Genomic DNA, 21,981 nt, shown 5'->3' on the forward strand with positions numbered 1-21,981 from the left:
CAAATCAGTATTAATAGCCTCCATTTACCTGGTGCTTGCTTTGTGCCAGGCACCAAACTAAGTACTTTACTTGTATTATCTTATAGGTCCTCACAACAACCTTATCAAATAGAAACTATTGACATCCTCCTTTTACAGACAAGGAATCTAATCTTACAGAGTTCACCAGCAAGTAATTGGAAGAGTTAGGGCTTGAACATAGGTGTATCAAACTCCAAAGTCTTTGCTGTCATTTATTAGAACTCAGCCTCAGTAAGTAATAAAAGGGGTCAGACCACGTTTTTCTTTTTCTTTTGTTTTTTTGTTGTTTTTTTTTTTTTTTTTTTTTTTTTTTTTGAGACGGAGTCTTGCTCTGTCTCCCAGGCTGGAGTGCAGTGGTGCGATCTCGGCTCACTGCAAGCTCTACCTCCCGGGTTCACGCCATTCTCCTGCCTCAGCCTCTCCAGTAGCTGGGACTACAGGTGCCCACCACCACGCCCGGCTAATTATTGTATTTTTAGTAGAGACAGGGTTTCACCGTGTTAGCCAGGATGGTCTCGATCTCCTAACCTCATGATCCGCCCGCCTCAGCCTCCCAAAGTGCTGGGATTACAGGCGTGAGCCACCGCGCCCGGCCCAGACCATGTTTTTCCATGGTTTTACATTTTAATCAATGTAAACAATGCTAAGGTGTGGAACTGACCTATACTAAAACCTAGGTCTAGTTGTAACTATCCCAGATGTTAGCATAGTCCGTTTCACTGCCACAGATGACATCTCCAGGACCTTGAGGGTACCTAGGCAGTGACATCAGGGTGAGAGACATTCTACCCTCAGGAAGCCATCTGGAGCACATACACCTACACTTAGCTCCCCCAACCTTGCAGTGGACAATCCCCTCCTCCACTTCCATTTAGTCTGCATTTGTGGCCTTTTATGACTCTTGTCCTCTTCAAGACCACCCTTGATGTTTGTTTAACCCCCTTTAAAGGAATTATTATAGCATTTGCTCTGGTGAGTGATGGAGAATGGAAATGAGCTCAAAAAAAGCACCTTGCCTGCTTTCCCTTCCAGGGCCCAAGCATTTGAACCCAGCCATCTAAAGTCCCCACTCTTAGTTATAACAGATCTATTCTAGAAAATGATAAGTAAATTTCCTCAAAGTGTTTTCACTATTGTAAAAATAACTCAAATTCCTCTTGAGAATAATAAAATTGGCCTACATCTATTCACAACCAGCCAATCAACCAACCCATTTATATTGGATACTTGCCATGTTCTACTACTGTATGAGGAACAGAAAAAGAGGATCTGAAGGGAATAAAAGGCACACTGCCTACCCTTGGGTGATTTAGGGAGATAAGAAATGCACATAATAATGATTAAAGAGCATACAGGAGGGCTAGTGTCCTTTGAAGGAAAGAAACTGCTATATACAAGCCACACAAACTCTACTTCATTTTTCCTACCTCCTGTGCAGTGAAGAATGTAGTAAGAAGAGGGATACTAGAGAAACTCAAAAAAAGGAGAGGTCAGTAAAGTTTTAGGAAATTGAAAAATGTATCACAAAAGAGATCAAACTGAAGCTTGACCAGGGAACATAGTTAAAAGTTGTCTAAATAAAAATGAGAGGACAGTGCATCTATGCAAACATAGGTGATGATTCCAAATAAACAGTAGAAGTAATCAATAAGCCTTAGCTTGTCTGATGAGGCAAGTATACTATGCATTGACTAAGACTGATTTTCTACATTTATCTCACTCATCTCTAGGATGGCTTTGTGTATTCTTTTATTATTAAAGATAGAAGTTACACAATCGAGGATTTTCTTGAGATTGAAAGACCTGTAGAACATATGACATTTTCTCCCAATTATACAATGTTGCTGATTCAAACAGACAAGGTATGTTGGATGGTAATTTCTTGATATGTGATTTTCAGATAATATTATTATGATCATTACATGACAGGAATAAGGAGCAGAGTATGCTGCACAGTGGTACTCTACTAGTCAAGACTCTAGGTTGTAAATGAAAAAATACCCAATTTAAAAGGCCTAAATTACAAAGAGCTATTGGTTTATTTTTGTGCATGTAACTGAAAGGGCAAGGAGTGAATCTGAATACAAGAGTTGCCATGATGCCACCATGCCTTGTTTTTTTCCATCTCTTGGCTCTGTTTCCTCTCTGCTGCCTCCATTTCCACGCAGACTCTCCCCTTGTGGTGTTAAGAGTTATATGCAGCTCTAGCTTATATTTCTGCCTGCTTGATGTCCCTGGTGGAAAGATACCAGCTAGAAAAGAAAAAATCTTGGAATCTAGACTCATTGCACTAACTGAATCACGTGTCTACCCCTGGGTCAATCACTTGTACCATAGGAATCCTAAGCTCTGATTGGCCAGGCCTAAGTCACATGCATAGCCTTGGATGTGGGTAGAGTCAGCCCACTTAAATGAGAACTGAGATTGGGGCATAGGTTGTTCTCCAAAGAAAATGTGGGTTCTATAAGAAGAAAAATGAATTATTGCAAGATTAAAACAAACATTTACTTCAATTATACTGCTAGAAAGATTCCTAATTAATGGAATGATCTTCAGACATCAAGATTAGCAGATATTTATATTGCTAGACAATCATTTTAGATGAATTGCAAACAAATTCAATGATTTTCTGCCTGAAAGAAACTTAAATTTAAGTATGGAAAGACTTTTGTTTCTAATAATTACCAGAAGTTTTTTTAAAAAAAAAAACTATGCTAACTTATGTTTTAATAAATAAATGACTAGCTTAAAATATCTATGGAGAATAGGAAACTAGGAAAAAGATATCATAAACGAAGGAGGAAAGACCCAAATAGAACTTCTAAAGAAGAAAAATACACTAGCAAAGTAAAAATTAAATGAACATGTCTGACAAAAGGTTGGACATAGCCAAAGAGAGAATAAATGAATTTGAAGATAGATCAGAAGAAGTTATTCAGAATGTCACCTAGAAAAGCAAAAGGGTAGGAAATACAGAAGGGAACATAAGGGATAAGAACAATAAAGTGAAAAGACCTAACATATGCTTGATTAGAGTCCAGAGAGGAGAAAGTGGGACAGAGGCAATAATTAAAGAGATATTGACTGGGGATTTTCCAGAATTGCTTAAAGACATGAATTTACAGATTTAAGAGGTCCAGTGAATCCCAAACAGAATACATAAAATGATATCCACACTTAGACTTACCAAAGTGAAACTGTTGAAAACCAAAGACAGAGAAAATTTTAAAAGCAGTCAGAGAAAAGACAGATTACTTCTAAGGAATTTCAATTAGACTAATAGCTGACTTCTCTGTGGCAATAATGTAAGCAAGAAATAGTGGAATAATATCTTCAGTGTAGTGCAGGGATCAGCAAACTGTGGCTCCATGGGGCAAAACTAGCCTGCTGCATGTTTTTCGAATAAGATTTTATTGGAACATAGCCACACCCACTTACATATTGTTTATGGCTTCTTTCACACCACAATGGCAGCATTAAATAGTTGTGGCAGAGACTACATGGTTTGCAAAGCCTAACATATTTACTGTCAGCCTATTTATAGAAAAAGTTGATGACCCCTGATGTAATGAAAGAAAATAATTACCACCTAGAATTCTATACCCAATGAAAACATCTTTTCAGTATGCAGGTGAAAAAAGACATTTTAGACACTCCAAAAGAGTGTGTCAGCAGCTGACTATCACTAGAGAAAATTCTAAAGAATTTACTTCAGGCAGAGGAAAATGATCCCAGGTGGGGAGGTCTATGATGCAACAAAAATAAAGAGCAGTAGTAATGGGTGGAGAATGACACATTGTAGAAGATGTACGGTAAATGAACACTGCATACAACAGCAAAAAAAAAAAAAAATGTGAAAGTAGGTTTAAAAATAATATTGAACTAAAATCCCAAATAACAATAATATAAGTTGGGGGTGGCAGGGGAGCAGAGTATATAGAATAAAGTGTTCCAAGGATCCCATATAACCCAGGAGGAGAATAAAGCTTAAAGTAAGTTTTGATGTTGATATATTAGGTATACATGTTACAACTTCTAAGGTAACCACTAAAAGAATAGGAGCAGTAGATGAAATTTCCAAACTAGAGAAAGTGAAATGTAAAAAAAAAGTTTAACCCAAAACAAGGTAAAAAAGAGAAAGAAAATGAAATGCAAAACAATTGAGATAAACAAAAAGCATAAATTAAAATCTATGTTTAAACCCAAATATAAAAAGATGGAAAAAGATATGTAAACATTAACCAAAAGAAAACCAGTGGAAATATATTAACATTAGACAAAATAGGTTTTAAAGTAAAAATCATTACTAAAGATAAATGGGCTTATTTCAGAATAATAAAATATTAAATTTACCAGGAATATATAAATACTTAAAATATGTATGTGCCTAATGGCATAGCCTTAGAGATTTAAAACAAAACATGACAGAGTGACAAGGAGAAACAAAGCTTTGATATTAATGGAACATTTTAATACACTTCTTTCATTACATGATAGAATAAACAATGTATTCTCAATATAGCAGCCAAGGTGAGCAAAGCATTTGTCTCTACTAGGCAGAGCCCTCCAGTGATTTCCTGTCATTCTGAGAAAAAGCCAAAATCCTTACTATGTTTTTAAAGGCCCTTTATGACATGGACTCCAGTCCCCACCTCTGGCCTTATCTGCCACTACTTTGAACTCTTGTCCATCCTGCTCCAGCCACACTGGCCATCATGCTGTTTCCTTGAACCTGCCAGACATGCTTCTCCCTCAGAGTCTTTGTACTGGCTTTTCCCTCTGTCTGGAATGCTCTTCCCACAGAATCTACATGGATTGTTTCCTCATTTCCTTTGGGTCTTTTTTTTTTTTTTTTTTTTTTTTTTTGAGACAGAGTCTTCCTCTGTCACCCAGGCTGGAGTGCAGTGATGTGATCTGAGCTCATTGCAGCCTCTACCTCCCAGGTTCAAGTGATTCTCATGCCTCAGCCTTCTGAGTAGCTGGGACTACAGGTGTGAGCCACCATGCCCAGCTAAATTTTTGTATTCTTAGTAAAGATGGGGTTTCACCACATTGGCCAGGCTGGTCTCAAACTCCTGGCCTCAAGTGATCCGCCCGCCTCAGCCTCCCAAAGTGCCAGGATTATAGGCATGAACCTTCAAGTCTTTTCTCTAAAGTTACCTTTGTTCCCGGACCGAACCGAGGGTTGGGCTGTTTGTTCTTCTGGCCCAATGATGAGATGCAGATGAACTGGGAAAGAAGGGAGTTTATTTCTATAACTGGATACAGGGAGAAGGCTGGGAAAATGTCACTGGACCAACTCAATATTACAAAGCTTTCCAGAGCTTATATACGTTCTAAACTATATGTCTACATGCAAGTGTGCATTCATCTAAAGACGTAAGTGATTAACTTTAATATATAACTAAGGCCTGAGTCCTGAAGACCTTCCTCTGGAGCCTCAGTAAATTTACTTAATCTAGATGGGTTCAAGTGCCAGGGATGATTACCCTTATTTTGTCTCCTGCTAAATCATGGAGGTTTGGGGAGTTCCTTTAGACCCCCAATAAAGCTTGTTTGTGGAGGTCTGGGGAGTTTCTTCCGACCCCCCAATAAAACTTATTTAATCCTAAGTGAGTCCTGTTAAGAATTCCTTCGTTATCTTGTCATGCTTCAAGGCCCAGGAAAGGCCTAGGCAAAACTCTTGGTGGGGTTTTGTTACATTCAAGCGTTTGTATAAGGGCACTGGCTCTATTAGCTTTTAATATTTAACTTAACCACTCAGTCATTGCTGAAACAGTTGTCATGGAGGCCTGCCTGTTCAGCTGTTAGTGAGACCTGGCCTGCCACACCTTCTCACTGAAGTCTTTCTTAAACACGCACTTTAAAATTTCACCCTCTTATTTTGCTATATAATGTTCTCCTTCTCTGTCATATTTTCTTTCTTCTTACAATTATCACTGTTTAACTTACAGTGTATTTTATTTGGTTATATTATTTATTGTCTGAATCTCCCAGTGGAAGGTAAGTTCCGTGATCATATTTTTTTAGATAAGACCAGAAATATTTATGTTTAACTCAAGTAAACACGAAGAACTTGTGATTAGGTGAAAGCAGACTTCTTATTCCTGGTTAAGTGACCATATTATATTACCAGCTACTTGGTAGAGATGCATTCATTACAGAATAGATTTTTTTTTAGAGGTGAGTTTGGGAGCTGAAAATAATAAGCATAAAGTGACAGCTTCAGCCATACCTCAACTATTTCTACAAAGGCTTGTTTAAATGTTTAGTGTTCCTTCCATTATATTTAGCATGTGGTAGGATTTAGTACATCTTAACAACTTTTTGGGTTTTCCACATTTTCCAAATTTTCTACATAAATAGATATTATTTTTGAAACAGGAAAAAATGTTTTGTTATGTTCTGTAAATTAAAAAATAAATGTCTGGGAGACCAGGCGTGGTGGCTCATGCCTATAATCCCAGCACTTTGGGAGGTCGAGGAGGGTGGATTACTTGAGGTCAGGAGTTTGAGACCAGCCTGGCCAACATGGTGAAACCCCGTCTCTAGTAAAAATACAAAAATTTGCTGAGCACAGTGGCGGGCACCTGTAATCCCAGCTACTCAGGAGGCTGAAGCAGGAGAATCTCTTGAACCTGGGAGGCAGAGGTTGCAGTGAGCCGAGATCCCGCCATTGCACTCCAGCCTGGGTGACAGAGGGAGACTCAGTCACACACACAAAAAAAATACAATTTAAAAAAATTAAAAATAAAAAACAAATGTCTGGAATTGAAGAAGAAAGTCTTATGGTTATTTATGAGGCCAGGCACAGTGGCTTACGCCTGTCATCCCAGCACTTTGGGAGACCGAGGCGGGCGGATCACCTGAGGTCAGGAGTTTGAAACCAGCCTGACCAACATGTCGAAACCCTGTCTCTAGTAAGAATACAAAATTAGCTGGGCGTGGTGGCGCATGCCTATAATCCCAGCTACTCAGGAGGCTGAGGCAGGAGAATCGCTTGAACCTGGGAGGTGGAAGTTGCAGTGAGCTGAGATTGTGCCATTGCACTCCAACCTGGGCAACAATAGCAAGACTTTGTCTCAAAAAATTAATTAATTAAAATAAAATAAAATAAAATGATGAATAAGTGAATGAATGAATGAATCAACGAATCAATCAATAAACAAACAAATAAATCAAGTGTCTGGATTTTAAGCCCTTCAGGGTCAAGGTCTTACTGAGTTGATCTGTGATTTCTCATCTTCTGTTTCCACATAGGGCCTTGGTTACAGTAGGCATTTAATAAATATTTGTTGAACTATATACACAACAATTACAATATGTTTCTTTTCTTTTGTGTGTTTATCAGGGATCTGTTTATATCTACACTTTTGGTAAGGAGCCAACCTTAAATAAAGTCCTAGATGCTTGTGATGGGAAATTTCAGGCAATTGACTTTATCACACCTGGAACCCAACACTTCATGGTAAAGAATATTTTACTGTGTCACAGTAGGACTAAAGATACGATGATGTTGCAAGATTTAAATCCCTGTTTATATGTTATTGGCTAACTTTGAAAGTTCATGGGCAAAGCAATGCGAATAGGAGGCAGAGGCTGACCTTGAAGACTGTGGTGGAGATGCCAGACACTTCCATCCTCAAATCTACCCCCTGGTTAGAATGATACCCTCATATTGTGACTTCATAATATCATCTTCTGAAAACAGCCAACACAATTGAGATCTTAGGAGCCATCTTTTGGTTTTCACCACCCAAGCTCTGCAAGCCAGGCTTTAATACGTTTTAAAACACATTCATTGCTAATGAGTCATCAGCACTCAGTAAGCTGTTAGTATTTATTTAGTATCTTCTTTTCCGGGTAATGCAGCAGTACCACCTGAGGTTGAAAATGAAATACTTGCCATGTACAATACATTAATTCAGTCTAAGGAGTCAATAATAATATGTCAATATTGGCTCATCAATTGTAACAAGTGTACCACACTAATGCAAGAAGTTAATAGTAGGGTAATAGGTGTGTGGAGGGGAAGGTGAAGGAGAACTCTCTGTACTTTCTGCTCAATTTTTCTGTAATCCTAAAACTGCTCTAAAAAAAAAGTTCTAGTAATTTAAAAAAGAACAATGTATAGTTTCCTGTTTCTACATTTGTTCATTAGGCAATAGTTTTACTGATTTTTATAAGCAACTTTTATCTTTAATATGTTACATGAAAAATCTTTATTTTACTTTTCTAATACTAGTTATGTATTACTTAAATTGCATTAAAAATAATAGTTAATATTTGTTCAGAAACAAAGCATTGGCGTTGAAATGATAAAATAAGTATTTTTAATCCTTATTATTTACGTAAATAAAATGAAATTTTATACCAAGTCATCGACACACTGGAAAGGGAAGTAGGACGTGCTTCCATAGGAAAGTCTTATTTTCCATGTAGAGTTTTTGTTTTTCTTTTTGTTACAGACACTTACACATTCAGGGGAAATTTGTGTTTGGTGGCTGGAGGATTGTGCTTGTGTAAGCAAGATTTATCTGAATACCCCAGTAAGTATACTTGATAAATGGATTTTAAAAAATATATTGAATTCTAATCCAGTCTACCTTTTCATATTCACATGTCAATAGTCTGTAGAAATACTTGTTACAGAAGCCTCACTGCATTTTTGCCTTCTAGATTTAGAGTAATCCCTGTGTGTAAAGTATATGCCACAGCCCCAAGAGTGGAACCATAGCATACTATATTGGTTATAGAAAACAATAAGTTTTTCTGTGGTGGCAGTTGTTTTTGAAACCCCAGTAGTTTATGTCTTACTCATGCCATAAGTTCATTGTGGATTGGCAGGGGTCCCTCTTGCACAATCTCTCAGGGAGCCAGCCTGATGGGGGTTCCACCAAAGAATACTCCCTCTGTGCTGTGCGGCAGGAGAGGAAGAGAGTGCTGAAAGGTCTTTTGGAGGGAGAGGGGGTGCTCTTGAATCAGCAAGTAAGTGCTTTTTTTCAGAAATGAAATATCCCTTTGGCCATAATTGGTTAAATGGTCCCATCTAATGGGAATCAATTAGAAATGAAAGAAAGTTGCCACTCTAACTAGCTTAAGCCAAAATTAAAAAGTAAGTGTTATTGGCACAATCAACTATAAAGTACAGAACTTGTCTGGCCTCATGTGTGCCTCAATCCAGCAGTTTAAATGATATACCAAGGACCTTGTCTTTTTGTCTCCACACTATGCCTTTAGTTTCATCTTAGGCCTCATTGAGGTGCACCCAGATACCACAGTTGCCAACCTCACATCATACTGTCAGAGAGGGAAGAAAAATTCCTGCTGTAGGAGAAGGAAGAACAAAGATGCTTCTTCTTTCCAGAAGGTTCAGTAAATGTCTTGTAATGTCTTAATAACATCTGTGAACTAATCATATGCACAGGGGATGAGAAATGCAATTAAGTGCATAATTAACACACAAACTCAGCCCTGGAAATAGGAGTTAGATTCATTCCACTCATCCCTGAGGATAGGGGAGGGATAATTTCCCAGTGAATATTCAAGAGATTTTCCAGAAGGAGGGCGTATGGATGCTGAGTTGCAAACCACACTGCCCACAACACCTATCACAATGTGATACCATTATTTCTGCCATGTTCACAGTGCATTTTGCATAAAGTAACATTTTAAAAGGACCAAGAAACAATGGTAATGCTTTCTTTTTTAAAAAATAATATTATTTGCTGCATTACACAGTTCTAGTTGAGAAATGGATCTTGGTATTAGGTAGGGAAGTTTCAATCCTTCCCTTTTATAAAACTAAAATCTTAATTATAAAAGACTAAGCATCATATTTTACATAAGATGCAAAAGATACGTAATTCAATGTGATAAATAAAACTCTCCCACAAAAGTAAAGATAAAATTCTTACTGAGAAAACTTGAAATATGAAAAGACTCCATAATCTATGTGACAAAGGGTTATATGTATTCATTTCTATTAGAAATAGTAAACTAGGAGAGATCTTACAAGTGCATTTAATCACATGTCCTTTGACACATTAGAGACATATAAACATTTAACAACTCACCCAGGGGCCCATACAATCAAGATATACCTTGTTCCTCTTGGGCAAGGAGGGATACAGGTACCATTACCCTACAGAGAATTGATCCAGACACAGTAATGCTGATGCCAGGTCTCTCTGCCTGTGTCTGGGACTGTGTTGCCTTCCTTCAGGCAGTGGTCCTGCGGGATCCCAGTCCAGCAGTACAGTGTCAAGATACCTGGACACTAGCAGCATCCCCTGATGGTACCTGCAAGGGTACATAAGACTCCTCTGGCCCTTGCTGTACATTTTCAGACTAGCACACCATTGCCCTGGAATGAAGGAGAATTTCAGCTGATTATTTTTATTTTGGGAACACATACACACACACACACACACACACTTCCCATAGAGGTTTTCAATTTTATAAAAAGCCCACTCAATTGGGAGACTGTGTGCATTCTAATAAGGCAGGACACCTGGGTGCTTCATCTGAAGTTTGTCACCACATATGGGATCCTTGGGCAAGCTGCTGGACTTCCTTGGCCTGTGTTTTCTATTTTGCAAAATGATCTCTTATGTTCTTTTTCAGTCCTACGTTCCACGATTTTATTCAAAATAATCTACAAAGTGTTTATAGAGAAAGAATACTGATTTCACTAGTATTATAAAAGTCAATTTATTCTCTTAGAACATCATATTCTGTATAAATCATTGTGAGATAAATGGGAATCTGTTACGCATTTCTTTGGTGACTGAATACATCTTCCAGTGATATAGTTATTTTCTTAAGTCTTAGTCATACCAGCATCTCAGGATCTATAAAAATGTTTTAAGAAGCCAGGTGTGGTGGTTTGAACCTGTAATCCCAGCGACTTGGAAGGCTGACACAGTAGGATCACTTGAGCCCAGTAGTTCAAGACAGAGCAAGACCCCATCGCTAATAAATAAATACAAATTTAAAAATGTTTAAAAGATGCTAAGAATTTCTTTTAAATTTCTTGTTTTATTTTTCACTATTATTGGTCTAGTTGTTTCACAGTCACTTAAATAGATTATTGGCATAATCATTTCATCATCATTTTGTAAAATTTAGGGATTAAAAATGATGCCATGATTTAAATTTCAAGAAATCTCTCTATAATTTTTATTACTGTAATTTTAGGATAAAAGAATAAGATGTACAGATTCCTGTGCCATCTTATGCAGTTGATCAGCTCAGGAACATTGAGGCTATAATTTGAAAGACCCCACCACACAACTCTTGCCACTTTTCTCATCCTGCAGGCTTTTCAAATACATTGTATAATAGCATTCTTACGTGTAGGAGAGCAGGCACAATGGAGATACACATCTGAGGTTTATTTTAAACAGGCGACGGTTCTGGCTTGCTGTCCGTCCTCCCTCTCTGCAGCTGTGGGCACGGAGGGTGGCTCTGTCTGCTTCATCAGCGTATATGATAAGGAATCCCCTCAGGTCATGCACAAGGCCTTTCTCTCGGAATCATCCGTGCAGCACGTCGTGTAAGTCCCTTCTGCTTCCAGGAGCGGCTCTGTGTCACACCCGTCTGTTGAAAATTCTAGTGAAGCCATCCTTTCTTTTAATTTTAAGTTTAACATGTTTCATTTGTTTTGAATGTTAATATATTCACACAGTTCAACACTCAAAAGGTACAGAGGGCTGTGTAGTAAAGTACCCCCCATACCCAGGTCTGTCTTTGCAGGCAGCCTGGTACCAATTTCTCATGTCTCTCCTGAGATGTTTTATCCATGAACAAGCAAAACATAATAAGCACTTCTTTTTATTTGTATCAATGGTCATCAAGTGTGTATAGTGTGCCAGGCACTTCTGCTATATTAACTCCATGAGGTAAATACTCTTGTTGTCTCTGTTTGACAGGTGAGGAAGATGAGGCACAAAGATTTTAAATAACTTGCTCAATAGTACACAGATAGTGAATGGCAAATGTTGGGATTTGAACCCAGGTAGTTGGGCTCCAGAGTCACTGCCTTTGCTCTTAAAAGGAGAAAACTGTGTACAATGCCTCATTTCTTTTTTCACTTAATGGTATATCTTGGAGAATGTTTTATATCCACACATAAAGACCAGCCTGATTATTTGTATAGCCACATAGTATTCTATTATATGAATATACTATCATTTTTTAAAAACAGTATATTAATGAACATTTAGAGTATTTCAAAACTTTTGAAGCAATACTTTTAAGATGACAATATAGAGACAGTAGATTTGGACTTGTAGTTGCTATCATTATTACTCTTTCTTTTTAATTTATTATATTATTAGGTATTAATAAGAACAGACATTTGTATTCTGCTTTACAGCTTGAGATCACTGTAGCTTATGGAATGTGATCCTCAAAACACCAGTCAGAAAGGTGTTATTCTTATCCCTATTAGACAAATTAGGGAATTCAGGGTGAGAGAGGTGAAGAAAAGCATTGTCCAAGATTACACATTACACAGCTAGCACACTGAGGAGCTGGCCCTGCCACTGTGGACTGCCCAGCTCCACCACCCTAGCTCAGTGGGGAAGGATGGATAACCTCCTTCCATTTATCCCCCACCTTTCTGCACTGTCATTTTTTGTACCTTTCCTTTCTCAGATCCTCTTATTCTAATTTGCGTCTTCCCACTTTTTCTAATTTGATGAAGTTGTAGACATGTTTCACTACATTCTTCCTCCCACTGCCAGGTACCAGACACAGGGTAATGAAATGTCACACCCACTACTAATTTGAGAATTGCTTATATGCACTTGAAAATCAAGAAAGCTCTACTGACATGTTTCATTCACTTATGATGAACCAACTGCCCATCTTTACTGAATCTTCTTGACTGTATTTATTAAAGTTGCAATTTGGAAATAGCATTGGCCTAAAGTACAATGATTATATCCACATGTAATCACTCCACTTTTATAAGGTCAGAGAATATTAAAAATCGCAAACTGTAAAAATGACTGGCTTTGAACATATCTCTGTGGCCATTCAATAAACTTGTTCACCGTCTAGCTGGTGAAACAATTGGGATTTGATCATCACATTTCTTCTTTTCTAGTTATGATCAGCGAGGAATATTTCTGTTAGTTGGAACGTCAGAAGGAAAAGTCTTTATTATCAATGCCAACTCCTCAAGCTCATTTCAGATTATTGGATTCACAGGTACAACATAGAATGCTGATTAATTTAAAATATTGATTACTTTATTTCAAAGAATTTAAGGTTATGAAAATGGAATTATATTGAAACAATTATTTATGGTATATTTTCTGAAAGAGAAACCTTTAAATAACAGGTTACTTAGGAGAATTCTCACATTATATTTTGATGTATTTGGAATATTAGAGTTATCTGCTTGGTACATAGTTGATAATAAATTTTCTTGAATCAATTATTGAATACATTAATGAAATGGCTGAACATTTCTAATATTAACATACAGAGAAGTTGGGTTGATTTCTCTGGAAAATATTTTTTAATATTTTATCTCTAATAAAGAATTTTCTCATTATTTTCTCTCTGGCTTTACATGCCAACTATATATGTGTTTCCCCACACACACACAATTTTTTTTTAATTCTACTTAAAAATTTTTTTTTTTGCTCCTCACACTTTGCCAAGTCCCACTCCTAAATTTTTAAATTTGTTTATCATTGACTTATAAAAATTAGTGAGTGCCTACAAGGTGCAAAATGCCAAACCTAGGCCTTGTAGGGGGATGAAAATATTAAGGAGACAATTTAGTGGAGGAGGAAAGTGCAGAATGGTGTGTAGGCTGAGATACAGCAGCAATTCATTCTGCCAAGTGTGAGGAGAGGAGTGGAGGTGAAGGTGGGCACTGGTCAGGGCGTGTGGAGGATTATAGGAGAGTTTTCCAAGGGCTTAAAGTAGTGGGTTTGAAGGATTTTCATAGGTGAGGGATAGGACATGTTAGTATTCCTGCTCAAAATAATAACCCAAACAAAGGCACTTGGAATGGTAAAAAAAAGTCTGGTATAACAGGTAAATGGAAGAGTTTACTAGAAGATGACTGGCAATGAAGTCTGAAAGAAAAAGGAGCTTGAATATCATTCCAAAGAGTCTGGAATTGTTATGTGGTTAATGAGCCATCATCAGTGGTTTCAAGATGGAGCTGGCATGATTTGACTTGGTTTTTAGAGACTGACTCTGATACCAGTGTGAAGGATGGAGTAGAAAGGCAAAAGAATGAAATTAAAAAGATAAGATTGGAAGCTATAATACTAGCCAAGGCAAGAGATGATCATAGTCATAATCATAGCAACAGCCAACACTTATTGAGGAATACCTATGTGGTAGCCAGTATTCTAAGCCCTTAGCATGTCTCCACCCATTGAATTCTTAGACAACTTTCATGAAATTGATACTACTATTATCCCTTCACATGAGGCAATTGAAGCACAGTGAGGCTAAGTACTTGTTCAAGGCCATGCATCTAGTTAGTGGCAGAGCCCAATTAAGGAAGTCCAGTTTCAGGGCGTGTGCTCTTATCCACAATGCACAAACTCATGCTGCAGTTACAGAAAGAGAAGAGGGCACAACCATGAGTGATGGAATTGGTAGGACTTGGTATTTGATGCGAAAGGAAGGGATAAGCGATGACTCCAAAATTTCTGGCCTGAATGGTGGAAGTTCGCAATGCCATTAGTTGAAGAAGAAAGTTATAGAGGTTGAGGAATAGGTTGAGCTGATGAGTTCCGTAGGTTTAAAGCCAATAAACTCTTCATTTGGGCATATTTAGAATAAGTTTGGAAATCAGGATATGTAGTTCAAGGCTTAATGATAGAATTCTGATCTTGAAATCATGGAAGCTGATGAGATGGCTCAACAGAGTAGAAGTAAACCTAGATGCTTAACGGGGCAAAAGAGGTAACTAAATATGCAAATTAGATGGCACAGTGTGGTACAGCCTGTGGCTGACCTCAGAGTGGATGTATATCCTGCCTAAATATTCCATTTCATTTCGTTTATTTTATTTTCTAGAGTCTTGCTCTGTCACCCAGGCTGGAGTGCAGTGGTGCAATCATAGCTCACTATAGCCTTGAATTCCTAGGCTCAGGCAATCCTGCTGCTTCAGCCGCCTGGGTAGCTGGGACTACAGGTTTATGCCCCAAAGCCTGGCTTGTTTTCTGTTTTGTTTTTGTTTACTTTTTTTTTTTTTTTTTTTTGAGACAGAGTCTCGCTCTGTCACCCAGGCTGGAGTGCAGTGGTGTGATCTTGGCTCACTGCAAGCTCTGCCTCCTGGGTTCACACCATTCTCCCACCTCAGCCTCCTGAGTAGCTGGGACTACAGGTGCCCGCCACCGTGCCAGGCTAATTTTTTGTATTTGTTAGTAGAGACGGGGTTTCACCGTGTTAGCCAGGATGGTCTTGATCTCCTGACCTCGTGATCCGCCCGCCTCGGCCTCCCAAAGTGCTGGGATTACGGGCATGAGCCACCACATCTGGCCTTTTTTTTTTTTTTTTTTTAGTAGAGAAAATGTCTCTCTATGTTGCTCAGGCTGGTCTTGATTTCCTGGAGTCAAGCGATCCTCCCACCTCAGCCTCCCAAAGCATTGGGATTACAGACATGAGCCACTGTTCCCAGCCCCATTTTTAATGTATCTGTTTGGCCAGAGGGTAGGATGGAAGAAGCTGGGAATAGAACCCTGGTCCACATTTTATATTGAAGCTGTGGACAGAGGAAGATGAGGCAGTGAAGAAAACTGAGGCTGGGCCAGAGTAATAAGAGAACTGGGAGTCATCCTCTCTAGAAACAGCCTAAAGAAGGAAGGCGGATGAAAGTACAGGCTGACACAGAAGTGTGGGTAGGGAGAGGGCTGGGATAGGCTCTCATATATTTGCCAGTCAGCAGGTGATCCCTGAGAGAGCTACTTCTTTGGAATGAAGAAGGTTAGGGAGGGAATAGAGGTAAGAAAATTAAGTCAGAAAGTGCCAAACCTACTTTAGGAAGTTTGCAGTGGAGAAAAGAGAGTCAGATGGTAACTGTTGTGAGACAGCAGAGTTGGAGGAAGGTTCTTATTTGAAGACAGGGGAGTCATGAGGGCTGAATAAAAGGAACCATAAGGGACACAAGAAGCTAAAAAGAGGTGATTGATAATGTATGGTCCAATAGGAGATTGGAGGAATGGGCTCAAAAATCACAGACAGGGAGGGGTTACATTTTGTTCCTACATCAATGTCAGGAAATGAAGGGAGAAAATGGAAACAGACAGGGGGAAGGTGTGAGTCTCAGGATAAGAAAGTTGAGATTGAGTTTATGTAGATGTCCTTGGTCTTCCTTGTTAAGGAAGAGGGAAGGACATCTGCTGACTGCCTGGGGAAGGGCCTGAGAAAGTGGGCACCTGCAGCACAGTCCCATGAAGAGTGGAAGAGTGAATCTGGAACAAATCCAATATGGGCTTCAGGCCTGGCACACCTTGCAGAGGTTAGATCAGCTGGCTTTCTAGTGGAGCAAGCTCATAAAGTCACATGTTTCTACCACACCCACAGTCCTTGACCACAGATGCAAAGAAGGCCGATGCCTGAGTTTACCCACTCTTAGGATTAGGTAACCTGGCTGGAGTGGACTTGTGGGGACCAGCTCATGCAGATGCTGGTTTGGAGGGATAGGCGGTGGAGATGGTGCACTCTGGGGCCACCCTGGCTGGGAAAGAAACCCAGACAGACTGGGCTGGTTTGAATTTGCTGGTCTAGACATCTAATCATGAGAATCCCTCATCCATTCATCAAAAATGTCCCTGTAACTTATGTTTAAAGGTCACTTTAAATGTCCAGCAAATAATTTGATTCTAAAGATTTAGTGAAGGCAAGTCCATGGGTGATACCTTAATTGGAAAGGTAAAAGATCATTTAAACTTATCAGTAACCACTTGTGGTGTTGATTTCTGTTTGCTTTCAGAGGTGGCCAAAGACATTTTACAGATATCCACAGTGTCTCTTTTAGAAACAGACATAGTGGAAGTGATGGTGCTTTCCTCGCTTCCAGAAGCAGGGAGAAGCAGGTTGGAGATGTTCACACTGCCTACATTACTGCCACAAGGTAAGGAAAACATAAGCAGCCAATTCTGCTCTTGAGCCCAGATACATCATTGTTACTGTTTTTTGGGTTTGTTTTGTTTTTCTCTTGGCATGTGAAGAGGTAAAATGACTACCTTTTGTCTAACTTTACAAAGTAAAACCAAGGTGCTAAACAGTTTGAAGTGTGGACTTTTCCTCTGGGCTTCCTGACTCATGAGTCTGCTTTATTACCATAGGAAAAGAGATAGGATCAACGGACACATCAAATTGATTTGTTATTTTTGTGATGTCTCTTGTTTTGTAGCTTTGAATAGACAAGGTTAAATTCAGATAGATTACAGTGTAGTTCCCTTCACTGACAAAATTATAAAGAAAGTTTTCTGGATAAAAAGGTATGAGAAAATAGATACTCTTTCCTTGTTTTAATGACAAATACATCAGGTTAGCAGTTTTGCAAATATGTAGTTATAGAGCAGAAGAGAGCCGACAACCTCCAAGTACTTTTATGTTTTTATAAGAATCTCTATACTACCATGGGTTTCTTTTAATATGTCTCTAAGTTAATTGATTAAAAATTAAGGCATTACAGAAATATTTTACCCACTATCAGTCATTTAATACTCAAGTATTTCTAGGGAGACAAGTGTTTTTAAATCATTTTTATCACCTACTAGCTTCCGCAATATTAATTGAGCATTTAAATTTTATTTTGCTTTTCATAATTGTTCATAATTTTAAAAAACCAAAATTAATATATGGTGCAAGTGATTTCTCTTCTTTTTCCAAATCTAATAGTTTCCACAACCTTTGCTGATGAAAGAGGAAGGCTGAAAGATGAAATCATTCATAAGTACCTGTATGAGTTGGAGCACACTCTGTCCTCTGCAGTCTTGGGCTTTCAAAGTAACCAAATATATGGCTTCTGTAGTCAAGTGCCATACATCTGTAGCTACCTTCTTCCTAAAGAAGTATGTCAACACTTAAGTGTGCTCTCGTTTATCTTAGCAATCAAGATTGACACATTTTACTGATTAGATGTGATCCTCTTGACCACTTTAACAGAATAGTTCAGTTAACAAATGCCTTCATTATATTAATATAATTCCCTTGAGCTAGATATATAGTGTTATTTGTTAATCCATCATACAATATATTTGAGCAACCTGATACTTTTGCCACATACATCATCTTTGTCAGATAAACGTGCAGATGACACAATATTAGTTTAGTGCCTTAAAAAACAACCTAGCATTAGGAAATCTATTCTACATATGCCAAGGGCTACAAGGTAGATGATTTGGTTTGCAGTGGAACTTTGCATCTAAGCCATAACCAAAATTACAAAAAATAAACTGTGTTTCTGGCATTTTTTCATTACACTCTCTTCAGACTTCTCATGCATTGTGTCACCTCTTGCTGCACATAATGGCCCAGTACCCTCCTGCTTGCTGCCCCTTGACCTGTCAGTTTCCCTTGATGTCTGTCTACCCACTTTGATAAGGTCTACCTTCCTTCCTCTAAATTCTTCAGTCAAAGCTCTTCTTTGACAGAGTAGCCAGGACTAGACACAGAGAAGGAATAAATGATTAGTGGCAAGAGAGATTCAAGAAAAGTTTCATGAAGGAAGCAATTTTGATCTGGGCTTTGAAAAGTAAGATTTAGACATGGAGAGATATTGCATACAATTTTGGTGGGCAGCGCTCATATAGAGAGGCAGGGCAGGACTGGTGGGGATGGAGTAGAGAAGGGCATTCCAGACAAAAGGAAGGACATGTGCAGAGGCTTGGAGGTAGGAATGCGTGAAACATACGGGGAATATTGACTACATTATTTTGACTTAAGCACGATGATATATGAAAATGATTAGTAAAAGCAAAGATTATCAGTATAGGCTAGGATTTTTAATGGCAAGTAAACAAATAAAGAAGACTTTACTTAGTTGGCAGAAACAAACTTTTATTTGCAAAAATGGGAAACATGATGCAAACGCAGGTGCCCACTTTATCCTATATCAGTTTATTTACAATGACAATGTTTGCACTTTATCCCATATCAGTTTATTTACAATGACAATGTACAGTGGGCATGTACATCTGCAAACCCAAAGGTGCTGCTCACCTGATCTTTTCTATAATGTGGTTATTTTCTTTGACTGGCAGGAACATATCGGTATCTACGTTCTTAAACCATACAAAAAAGTACAAAGCAGACAGTATGGACCTGGAATGCTCTATCTGTCTTCACATGGATTGTGGCTCATAACAATAGCTAAATGTGGAATTCTGTGTATCCGAGACGTTTATACTTTGGTAAGCTGTTTTCTTAAAAAAAAAAAAAATTGCGGGTGTATATATTGATCTCATATAGAGAAACATTTTATATGTATATAAAAATTTGCTTATATATGCATAAAAACTCTGAAAAGATATTGAAGGTACTAGTTACCTTGCTTGCCACTGGAAGTATTAGGTCATGGGAACAGGAAGGAGATTTCACAGAATACTCTTTTATAATTTTTGAATTTTGAACCATTTGAATGTACTGCCTATTTTAAAAGCTAAATGAGAAAAGGCATCATGGTTGAGAACCAGTATGACTCAGAAATCTCAGTTTTTAAATTGTTGCCCTGTATACCAAATTGATGATGCATTTTGTTTAAGTTCTGATCAAACTGGCTTAGTTAGCATCCTTCAGAGCATGTTATCTTCCATTCTTCACAGTGCTCATCACCCTCTCTCATTACACTCAGCTACTTCACACATAAATAGAAGCTCCCTGACTCTTGAAGCCATCGGAACTCACCATCTCTGCTTCCTGAAGGCCCCTTCCCTAGCTTTATAGACTTCTGCAATCCATTCACTTCTCTGTGTCTGATTTCCTATTATAAATTGGTGATAATAATCCCTGTCCTTCCATACTACACAAAGGTAGTGGAAGAACAAATTAGTATTGGTGAATGTGGTTTGAACTGGGGATTTTAAATGCTATGTATTGCCAATTGGCTACTTCCATACCAATTAAAATGCTGTTAGCAAATAGAAAATGATTCATCCACAAAAAAGGGGAATATAACCCGATTAGAAAAGCCACGTAGTAGAACTGCATTTGTAATTTTTCTGCTTTCTTAACTATTGAGGAAACATTTGCTCGGTGTCGGAGTCATTCTCACCAGGGTCATGGGATTCAGTCAGTGAGAATTTCAATGGATGGACAAAACATTCTGGTGAATGGGAGAGATGATGGCACCCTTGTCTACCTAAAGTGGAAGTACGTACAGTATTCAGTAAGTAACCCCATGTAGTATAGTGTTTTAAAATAAAGATTTTATTATTATTTAAGTACAGCAAGGCCAACATGCTGGGAGACCACTGCCAGTGCAAAGAAAGTTTGTTATACTCACAGATCCCAAGAGAAGAGTACACTGCATGCGCGGGGACCTCATGGGGCAGACCTGGGGTGGGTCAGGAGGCTGAGAGAGGGAGGAAAACATGGATGAGATCCTCTAGTATGGTTTTCACAGGGAGGATTGGGCAGGTTTAGGATTGGCTAGTTTGAATATTATCAGTGGGTTCTGAGGCATAGGGGCTGGCTGTAGTTGTCTCATACTTGGCCCTCGGGTGATTAGGGTGGGGAAATGGTGGCCCTGATTGGGGAAATGGTGGCCCTGACTGTGAAAGCCCACTAGAGGAGGTGGTTGGGGGGTATGGTCTCTGGATTGGTCGGTTTGCATTTGAAAAGCATGTTCCAGAGCAAATTGTTTACTATCTTTAAAGACTGGCTAGCCTCCAGAAGTCAGCAAGGCCCCAGATATCAGAGCATCAAAATACAAAAAAAAAAAAAAAGACATAGTTAATATATGTCTGAGAGTGATCAGTCCTATCTCTCATAACATAAGAAACGTGGACAATTCTGACGCTCAGATAACTTTAGAAACTCCTGTTTATCCCTGACATATACATGTATATATATACACACACACTTTCCTAATTAGATTTTGCTTAGATTATATCAAAGACAGTTTCAGTCCCCAAACAAGCAGGGGATCCGTTTTAGGGAGGTACTATTATCATCCTTGCTTCCAAGTTAAACTATAAACTAAATTCCTCCCACAGTTAGGAGGAATGAACAAGAACATCCAGCCTGTGAGACTAGAAACAAGATGGAGTCAGCCATGCTAGACTTCTTTCACTGCCGTAATCTTTGCAAAGGTGGTTTCAATCATGCAATTCATTTTAGAAAAAATAATATTTCATGATACCTCCTGTGATCAAAGCAGTAATAAAATATGGCCCTTCTCTGCAACATTGTGAAAATGTTAAATGTGGTGGAGATTTTGTATCATAACAATTTTGCTAGCCACTTACCTCAAAAACTCATTTGAGGATTGCATCATCATGCCCATTTTATACATGGGATTCTGAATAGAATATTAACTTTTATCTCACTATATAAGTCCTAACATATTGTTTATAACCAGCGAACAAATACTATCTCAGGCAACAACAAACAAGTGCTGGAGCCTTATTTATGCATCTCAAAAAGAAGGACATTTTGATCCATTGGTAATCACCCAAACTTATGACTCAAAACAAAGCTAGGTTTAAAACAATGGTCTAGGACTTTTGACTTTGTGACCTTGGCATATGACAACCCCTCTAAATCATCTATTACAGTGTTACTCAAGGTAGGGGGTCTGTAGCATCTGTGAGCTTGTTAGAAATGCATATTCTTGGATCCCATCTGGACTTCCTGAGTCAGAATGTCTGCAAGTGGGGCCCAGGAATCTGTTTTTAAACCCTCCCAGTGATGCTGATGCGTCCAAAGTTTGCAATGCCCTGGTGAATTAAGTGGAAGTAATAATACCAC

General features: G+C 38.5%; 1 protein-coding gene across 1 annotated transcript in view; it reads left to right on the forward strand.

Moving 5' to 3' along the window:
* Positions 1-21,981, forward strand: part of CFAP43 (cilia and flagella associated protein 43) — a 99,461-nt gene that overhangs the window by 26,787 nt on the left and 50,693 nt on the right. Inside the window, exons 8-16 of the mRNA XM_030807387.1 lie at positions 1,752-1,883; positions 7,373-7,489; positions 8,490-8,570; positions 11,430-11,578; positions 13,136-13,239; positions 16,997-17,137; positions 17,911-18,083; positions 19,275-19,424; positions 20,252-20,382. Of these exons, the coding sequence (XP_030663247.1) occupies positions 1,752-1,883; positions 7,373-7,489; positions 8,490-8,570; positions 11,430-11,578; positions 13,136-13,239; positions 16,997-17,137; positions 17,911-18,083; positions 19,275-19,424; positions 20,252-20,382 (1,178 nt within the window). The remainder of the gene's footprint in view (positions 1-1,751; positions 1,884-7,372; positions 7,490-8,489; positions 8,571-11,429; positions 11,579-13,135; positions 13,240-16,996; positions 17,138-17,910; positions 18,084-19,274; positions 19,425-20,251; positions 20,383-21,981) is intronic.

The sequence above is a fragment of the Nomascus leucogenys genome, chromosome 3, assembly GCF_006542625.1.
Source record: "Nomascus leucogenys isolate Asia chromosome 3, Asia_NLE_v1, whole genome shotgun sequence".
Lineage (NCBI taxonomy): Eukaryota > Metazoa > Chordata > Mammalia > Primates > Hylobatidae > Nomascus > Nomascus leucogenys.